The sequence below is a fragment of the Leopardus geoffroyi genome, chromosome C1, assembly GCF_018350155.1.
Source record: "Leopardus geoffroyi isolate Oge1 chromosome C1, O.geoffroyi_Oge1_pat1.0, whole genome shotgun sequence".
Classification (NCBI taxonomy): domain Eukaryota; kingdom Metazoa; phylum Chordata; class Mammalia; order Carnivora; family Felidae; genus Leopardus; species Leopardus geoffroyi.
In genome coordinates this window covers 217,569,369-217,578,409 of record NC_059328.1, presented here as the reverse complement: position 1 = coordinate 217,578,409, position 9,041 = coordinate 217,569,369, and the positions used below count along the sequence as shown (strand labels likewise).

Sequence of the window (9,041 nt, the reverse complement as noted above, 5' to 3'; positions counted from 1 at the left end):
GGATGAGAACATCCCTAGCTCCCACTCCCTCCCCGCCAGTTAGCCACCTCGCTCCCAAATTCTGGGGTGTTACCATCGTCGAGACAGGGGAAACATCTTGAGGGAATCGGCTCCGTCCGGCAGTAGGCGGAGGGGACCCGCGCGCCCTCGAGTCCTCGCGCAGGAAACCGGGTGGCGGCGCCGGGGTGAGCGCTCCCTCCGTTCTCAACGTGCTTAATTAGCGCCTATTTACAAAACGCAGCTTTTATTTGAGCAAACATCATAAAGCTTTCATCAGGATAATCTCACGTTATACAATCTGGAGGCACAGCAACTCCCCCTTCCTCCCCGAGGATGGAGCAGATAAAGGACTCGCTTTATTATCATAATTATCGTGGCTGTTATTTTGGTGCGCGCAGGCAAAGTGTGTAAATAGGTGCGATGATTAAGAATGTCATGAAAAATGAGAAGGGATCGCTCGCAGGAGGGCCCAGCTCGGGATGGGGGAACCAGCAGCCTCCTCGCCCCGCCCGGGAGCGCGGGGGGCGCGCTCAGAGACCCGGCCGGCTCCCGCCGGTGGCTAGGGCCTTCCGGCTCCCGACCAGCGCCCTGGGGGCGGATGTGAAGGGGCAGGACCTTGCTCCCAACTCCGGGAACCTCTTCTGGACCACGGGCGCAGCAGCAGCACCCAACGCTAGGGTGAGCCGCGGGCAGGTTTGTTCCAGCGCTAGGAGGAAGAAATAAAACGCCCTCGGCTGAGCCGCGGTAGGTCCTAGCCCCGGAAGCTGCCCTTGGACGCGGCCTCGACGAGGCTGCCGGGCCACGGGGCTCGAGCCTTGGAGCTTTGGAGGCAACAGCCCCTTTCAAGTTTGCGCGGCGCGGGCCCGGCGCGCAGGCTCCGGCTATCGGGCCCGCGCGCTCCGCCGGAGGCGCCCGCAGCCCGCTCCCGGCCAGCCCTGGTGGAAGGGGCGGAGCCCCGTTTTCGCTCCGCCTCCTCCCGGCGCAGCCAATAGGCGGTGGCGTCCGGCCCCACGTGACGTAAGCCCGGCCGGGTAGCAGGCAAAATGTGAATGAGAAAGAGGAGCGCGATTTAAAGGTGCTGGCGGCGCCCGCCGAAGACAAGTGCGCCAGCTTCGCGCGCTCCCCAGCGGCCCGCGGGAGGCGACGGACTGCGGATCGGACAGACGGACGCACTGACGGCTGCGAGCCGGGGCCGAGGGGGGCAGACGACACGCGCGCGGGCTCCGACGGGCAAGAGGCGGGCAGCGGCTCCAGCGAGCCCGCGGGGCCCGGGTGCCCTCTCCACCCCGGAGCTCACGACCTCACCCCGCGCGCTGCCCGCACCCGCTCTCGCCGGGCATGCAACCCGCGCAGGGCTGAGGGTCGGCGGCGCCTGCTTTCAGGGTCCGGCTCGGCCCCTGCGCGGCGCACCCGGCTGTGCTCCCGGCGTCCGGCGGGCTTCCTGGCGGCGGCGCGGCGCGGGGACTTTTCGCCTCTCGCTGGCCTCTTCCGAGCGCGTCTATGAGCGCAGCGTTCCCGCCGTCGCTGATGATGATGCAGCGCCCGCTGGGGAGTAGTACCGCCTTCAGCATAGACTCGCTGATCGGCAGCCCGCCGCAGCCCAGCCCCGGCCATTTCGTCTACACCGGCTACCCCATGTTTATGCCCTACCGGCCGGTGGTGCTGCCGCCGCCGCCGCCGCCGCCGCCCGCGCTGCCCCAGGCCGCGCTGCAGCCCGCGCTGCCGCCCGCGCACCCTCACCACCAGATCCCCAGCCTGCCCACCGGCTTCTGCTCCAGCTTGGCGCAGGGCATGGCGCTCACCTCCACGCTCATGGCTACGCTGCCCGGAGGCTTCTCCGCGTCTCCCCAGCACCAGGAGGCGGCGGCCGCCCGCAAGTTCGCGCCGCAGCCGCTGCCGGGTGGCGGCAACTTCGACAAGGCTGAGGCGCTGCAAGCCGACACTGAGGACGGCAAAGCCTTCCTGGCCAAGGAGGGCTCGTTGCTCGCGTTCTCCGCGGCCGAGGCGGTGCAGGCGTCGCTCGGTGAGTCGGCGGCGCGCGCGGCCGGGGCGCGGGGGCGGGAGGGGGGGGCGGGGGCGAGCCCGCTCCGGGTTCCCGCGGGCGCAGAGGGGGCGAGGCCAAGCCCCCCACACGACCCCCCGCCCCGGCCTCCCTCTCCGGAGCAGCGGGTGGACGCGGCCGAGCGGTGCCGCGAGGCCTCCGGGGGGCATTTAGAGCCGAGCAACAAGCTAGGGCTTAGGGGTAGTAGCATTTAGCCCTCGGGGCCAGCTGCTGCGCCGGGCGGCTGTTAGTCTGTCCGGCGGCGGCGAGTTTGGAGGAGTCTGTCCCCCCTCCCGCGCGCCGGGACCTGGGGTCCTGGATGAGTTTCAACCTTTAGGGGTGGCGGGTTGGGCTGCGCGTCTCAACCGTGCGTGTGCTCAGGGGCGCCCAGACCTATTAACCCCCTTCACTGGGCTTGGTGCTTGCCCGGGAGAAGCCGATTCCCGGGAGGCTGTGCGTCTGCGTGTGTGTTGGGGTGTCTTGTGGGAACTTCTCCTAAGGCTACAAAACTTCCCTTTCGCCAACATCATCTGCCTCAAAAAAAAAAAAAAAAAAAGACCCGGTCTGGGATCTCCACCTCCCTGTGGCCCCACTTTGGCTGCGATGAAATCGAGGTTCACTGAATCTTCACTGGGGGGTGGGGGGAGGCAAGATGGATCGTGAATTTCCCCCTTCAGTCCTCACCCAGCCCCCACCCCGGGGACAAAGAGGATGCTGCTCTCTTGGGCCTCACGCCTCCTGTTACTTCTGCCTTAAGCTGCCGGAGGCTGGGAGGGTGCAGACGCGGCCTGGCGGCCCCTTGAGTGATGGTTCTGGGCAAAGGGCCGTCGCCTGTCCTGTCTCCTCTCCTCCTTTGAGCTTTCTCACGCCCCCCCCCCCTTCTCTACCCCTCAAAGGCCAGGAAATCACAATGTGTTAATGTCATAGAAAGACAATCCGCTAAGGGCGGGGGAGGCCCGAGTAGCGGTGGGAAGGGGAAGAAGGCCAGTGTGCGAAACGTAATAAAACGCCGTTTGGTTTTGCTTTCAGTCGGGGCTGTCAGAGGGCAAGGGAAAGACGAGTCAAAGGTGGAAGACGACCCGAAGGGCAAGGAGGAGAGTTTCTCGCTGGAGAGCGATCTGGACTACAGCTCGGATGACAATCTGACCGGCCAGGCGGCTCACAAGGAGGAAGACCCCGGCCACGGGCTGGAGGAGGCCCCGCCGAGCGGCGGCGCCGCGGGCAGCACCACGTCCACGGGCAAGAACCGGCGGCGGCGGACTGCCTTCACCAGTGAGCAGCTGCTGGAGTTGGAGAAGGAGTTCCACTGCAAAAAGTACCTGTCGCTGACCGAGCGCTCGCAGATCGCCCACGCCCTCAAACTCAGCGAGGTGCAAGTGAAAATCTGGTTCCAGAACCGCCGGGCCAAGTGGAAACGGGTGAAGGCTGGCAACGCCAATTCCAAGACAGGGGAGCCCTCCAGGAACCCCAAGATCGTCGTCCCCATCCCCGTCCACGTCAGCAGGTTCGCGATCAGAAGTCAGCATCAGCAGCTGGAGCAGGCCCGACCCTGAGGGCCCAGGGAGAGCCAGGGCCTGGACCGCCGTTGGAGAAGCTACAGCTCTGGAAGGAAACCACGGTGGCCTCTGCCATGTTTGAAGCAAAACTCAAAGTCACCCCCCGACACACACACACACACACACACCCAACTTTGGACATCCCAAGCACACTGAGAGTATATTCATTCAGAAGGCTGAAGACTGCTTTCCAAGGGGCTACAGCTGTACCTGATGACACAGTAAATATTTATTATACTATCCTACTTTGTACATAGATATCTATATAAACTGGATCTCAGCTGCAGTATTTTGAAAGTTAGAGGACCAAACTGCCCTGTAATATTCTCCACTCACATTCCAGAAGAAAACAGAACCTCTGCTGTAATCCTCCACGGATAGCAGCCACCTTTCCATACTTTTCCAAAGGTAAACATAACACTGAAGAACAAACCCTCGTTTTTGTTTCTGTTTTGGGTTGTTTTTTTTTTGTTTTGTTTTGTTTTTTGTTTGTTTTTGTTTTTTTTTAAGTTGACCGAAAAGCAGACGTTTTGGGGGCAGCCTGGAAATTTGCTTTGCTTTGGTTTTGCCTGGCGTTCTTTCCTGGGGTTGCACATCCTATCTGAGCCATGTTTGGAAGCACGTCTCTGTTGTGTTTAATTTATTTCAATGTAGCTTATTTTCTTATAAGTTATGACATTTAAACAATCGCAGTCTTGTGAATAATAAAAAGGAGAGAGAGAGAGAAGGAAAAAAAAAAAAAAAAAGACCAATCTCTGGGTCTCGTGAGTGTGTCCAGATTTCAGTGTTTACAGGGCACCACGGGAGAACGGCCAGGCAGCTGGTCTGGGACCGGCACTGGATCAAAGTCCCCCGTCCTGGTCTCCGCAGGCTGGCGGGACACAACACACCCCGCACCTTCCCAGGTTTCTAATTGGCGAGCAAGAGCTCTAGTTGGGTTATAAATTTCAGGGAGCCTAACTTTCACCTGAGAAAGCTGACATCTCCCCCTTTTGCATGGTCTCATCACTACCTAGGAGGCTGGCAAACTTGGGCCAGAGGAAGAGGCGGGCGCCCGGAGCAGGGAAAGCGAGTGCGGGTACTGGCGACTTTTCACTAACTCCCGATGCTCTAAATCGACCACAGCCAGGGAGGAGACGCGTTCCCCCCCACACACACATCCCCGATCCGAAAAGAAGCGGTGCTCGCTCCCCAGGCTGGGCCGAGGGCCCATAAATCAGGCTCCGGGCGTTATCTTCCGACAGGAGCAGAAACCCACCAAACCGAGCAGGGCTTCCGGGCAGCGCTCCGCGCGGAGGCGGAGGCGGGCCGTGAGCGCCAGCGGGCCGGGCACCTCCCTCGGCGGGCGGGGTCGGAGGGGCGGGACCCGACCACCGCCCCACCCCAAGGGCGCCGGGGCGGTCGGCAGCACAAAGCGGGGGAAGGGAAGAGGAAGGCCGGCGGGCGGGCGGCGGGCCCGCGGGGGTGCCTGAGAGCCGGGCGGCTCCCCGCCTCCGCCCGGAGGCCCACGGGGCGCGGGCGGGGCGTGCCCCGACCCCCTGTCCCGCTCCCCACCCCACCCCCCCACCGCCGGAGCCCAGCCCGGGACGCCCGCTCCTTTCCCGACCCCGAAGCGCCGGGCCAGGCCCCCTGGAGATAGTCGTGGGCAGGCCCGGGGTGCTCGGGGGGCGTGGAGCGGGCGAGCGAGAGTGAGCGAGCGCGGCTCCAGAGCCCTGGCCGCGGCCAGCAAACCTGCAGCCCGAAGGGCGAAGAGAAGCCAGAGGCTTCCCCGGCCTCGGCCTTGCCGGTGGGGAGCGGGTGCCGAAGCCGCCGCGCGCGGTACCCACCGCGGCTCTCCCAGCCCAAGAAGGGGGAACTCGCCCTAGGTCAATACTCGTATTGGCTTAATTTACGCGGGGACTGAGGCCTCCACCGGCACTCCGGGCACAAGGTGAGGGACGGACGCGACCAAGTCACCGTTTCCCGCCGCTGTTCCCAAGACTTCCAGCGGCGGAAGATGGCCCAGACTTGGGTTTTGAGCACAATAAAACGGAGTGGCCGGTCCTCCGAAGGCCTCAGCCGGCTCTGCGGGGCGCGGAGAGCTTGGGGGCTCCTTCCTGTCCCCCACCTAGAGCCCTGGGGCCTTTCCCTGCCCTGGCGCCTGGTCCGCGAGGCCCGGCCGCTCCCCCTGATCCCGCCAGTGGCCCGCCGGTGAGCGCGCCCTGATCGCCCGTGAGCGTCATCTGCTTGGGGCTGGTCTCCCCTGGCCACACGCCGCTACCGTGCATTTGAGGCCAGCGGAGACACCGCCCCCACCACATCCCGTCCCCCCGCCCCCACCCCGCACACCTGAGCCAGCCGGTCCCCGGCCGGGATGGATCTGCGCCCCGGCGGAACAGCGGCTGGTGGTGCAGGGTCCCAGCCGCAGAACCGGGGAGCGGCGGCCTCCCCGGCGGGGGCGCCCCCACTCGGCACTCTTGGCCTGGGGGAAGATCGCTGGATCTCGAGAGCGGGGTACCCCCCCCCCCCGGCAGATTCTGGAGGGCCCCCACCTCCCATATACCTTTTCAGGGTAACAGGTGTAACTCCTACCCATCTTCTCCAAAAGCCCGTGGTACGGATGGAGGGCACAGAGGGACTCAGAGCCTTGGCCACACAAACCCTGCGGGGAAGTGAAGTTCCCTAGAAACTGGGGGCCACCTTCAGGAATCCTCACCCCCCCGGGGGGGGGCAGGGGGGACCACGCTCCCCGGCCCTTCCTAGCTGCACTTTGGGAGCAGGAGGAGAGGGCCTGGGGCTCCCCCAGCCTTGCAGAGGTGGCACCACCACCAGCCCCTCTGACCTCTGGGGAAGCTGCCCCTCCTCCTCCCCAACCCCTGAATGCCGGGGCGCCCCGAGAGCCCGGTGCGGAGGCCGAGGCCCGGGAGACAGGCCGAGGGGAGGAAGATAAACAAGCGGGAGCTTGATGGCCGCTGTCATCATGGCCGTCATCATGGCTTTCATTTGGCTGCCTAATGAGTCACATCACAGGCAGAGAGAAAAATTGTCAATCGCCCGGGCCCTAATGAATTTTTTTGCAAATTGTAATCAAGCCAGGCCGTCTCAGCTGGCTGATTAATGAGACCCACGAGGCTCGGCCAGCACCTCAGCTTTTTATTCTGTCCCGTCCTCCCTGCACTAAATTAACAGCAACTTGTCTGAGCTTCAAATTAACTCCCAATGATTAATTCTGATGGGGGGGCCTGAAGAATAGCTTGTTCTAATAGGCTCTGGCCTGAGATGCTGTTGGAAATTAATACACTTCCCCTTTGGCTGCCGGCTTTAATCCAAGGTTGGGTTTTGACATCACTATATTTGTTGTTACAATAAATTCCACTTACATCTGCAGATCAAATAATTACGCTTGGGAGTGCCACGGCCCTGCGCCCTCAACCATCCGCTAGAGCCTCCCCCCCCCCCCCCAGGCTGTCCACACCCCGGTCCACCAACCTGAGCACGGTTATGTAGTGGAGGGGGGCAAAGGAACAGCCACCCCACCCTCTGCCCTAGCTCTCCCACGAGCTGGGAGACCCCCATCCTTTGGAGAACCAAGGGTACTTTGAAAACTCAAAGCCAGATCCGTATGGTCCTTGAGCAGAGCCCTCTTGAGATTGGTCTTGGGCCCCAAGCAACCTCCTCCTCCCCTCCCTGCAGGGGCTGGGGATATCCTTGGAGTGGCCTGGACCTGGACCAGCGCTTGAATCTTCCCCAACCCCAGCCCATGAGGGAATTTTTGAGATGTGGCACCTGCTTCTACACCCAGCTTTCTCCTCCCAGTCTTCAGCCCCCAGGATGGTTCTGTGCAGGACATTTTCAACTAGATAGCATGCGGTGGGGTGGAGCGGGGGCCCTCCGGGCCTGGTGTGCCTCCCGAGATCATCCTGAGTCTACGGCTGTCTGAGCACAGTTCGCACTGGGCCTGCTGCTGGCCCGAGCACCTGCATTCCAAGACGCTGGTTCTCTTGGGGTCAAAGCTCGCTTAGCCTTGCGTCTGTTTGTTCGAGCTTAATTGGCTTAATCACTTCGGCTGTGTCTGGCTAGCACCGGGCCTCCGCTGCTGCTCCCTCTGCCCCCGGGCCTGTCCCAAGCGGAGCTGCTCACCCACCCCCTTGGCAGGGGGGTTCTGGATGCTCTGGAAGCCCGTCGGGGGGTGGGGTGGGACGACACTCTGATGGGCCTCAGGATCTAGTCACCAGCTTCCCAGATCCTGGGCCTTCCTGGACCCCAGTGGCTGTCCCCAAAAGGCTGGAGCCCGGCTTCCAAAGGCCCTGCAGTAGAGTCATCCTCCGCTCGCTCTCCTCTTGCCTGTGGGGAAACTCGCGTGACAACGCAGCTGAGTGGCCCGCCCGCGCCCAGCCACGGCCTCCCTGGGAAGGAGGCTCCCTTACACCGGCCTCTGTTTCTGTCCCCGGAGACCCCAGGCCTCTGCTCAAGTGCACGCAGTCTGAGCAGGCGGCCTGCTTGGACCCTCTGGAATCCTGGGGTTTCCTGGAAGGCCCCGGCAGGCAGTCAGGGCCTCTTTCCCCCTAAGCTCGGCCGCGCCGGGGCCCTCGGGTAGCCGGGCTCCGGGGGTCTAGGGGGGAGCTGCGGTCTGGGGTGTACCGGGAGCGGCCCCGGGGAGAAGGGAGGAGGCATCCATCTTCATTTTGGGCCCTTATGGTGTAAACAGGAGAAATATGATCTTAGTAACCAAACATGAATGCAAATCACACCGTCAGAGTAATAAAGCACCTAAACCCCGACACACAAAAGCAACACCATATGTATGAAGACAGCCTGCATAAATTATAAATTACATCATAAAAATTGATTGCCTATTTGAATAGTTCAGAAGTGAGAGACCTAAGCTGACTTCCGCCCTCCGTGGCTTTGGGGGAAAGGTCAGGGAGCGCGTGCTCCCGACTGGCCGAGGACTGGGGTGACTGGGCCTAGAGTGTCCTGCTGGCGCTGCGGCCCAGCCTGGTGGCACGGGGGGGGGGGGGGGGGGGGGGAGGGGGAGCGCGGGGTGGGCGGCGCACTTGACGCGGGGCGCGCCTCGCCAGCTCCGCGCCCGGAGGAGGGGACAGGCCCGCAGCCGTGGATGCCCGGCGAGGCCCGCGCCGGTGGGGCGAGAGCGCCACGGTCAACGCCCAAGTTGGGTCTCAGGAACCCCTGCCCCCAGACCGAGCGAGGCTGCCCCTCAATCGCAGCCCCTCCGGCCGGCGAGTGGTACTGCCCCGAGGGCGCTGAGCCTTCTAGCTCGGACCCCAAGGTCCCTGCGAGCGCCTCCCCCTCCCCACGCGGTGGGCTCTACGGCGAGCACTGGTGTGATGTGTGCGCACGGGTGGGTGTGGGCGTGCAGTGGTAGTGTGCAGCTGTGCGCTTAACCGGCTCCGTCTAGCCCGGCCCCGCCGAGTTTCTCGGTTTTCCCGGATCCCGGGCTCAGG

The 9,041-nt window shown here is 63.3% G+C and overlaps 1 protein-coding gene across 1 annotated transcript; it reads left to right on the top strand.

Annotated features, from left to right (window-relative positions):
- The first annotated feature begins 1,052 nt into the window (after positions 1 to 1,052).
- On the top strand, positions 1,053 to 4,329 carry GBX2 (gastrulation brain homeobox 2). Its single transcript, XM_045481836.1, has 2 exons — positions 1,053 to 2,023; positions 3,071 to 4,329. Exons 1-2 carry the CDS (start codon positions 1,501 to 1,503, stop codon positions 3,592 to 3,594), a joined length of 1,047 nt encoding a protein of 348 aa, XP_045337792.1. The 5' UTR covers positions 1,053 to 1,500; the 3' UTR covers positions 3,595 to 4,329.
- The last annotated feature ends 4,712 nt before the right edge of the window (positions 4,330 to 9,041 follow it).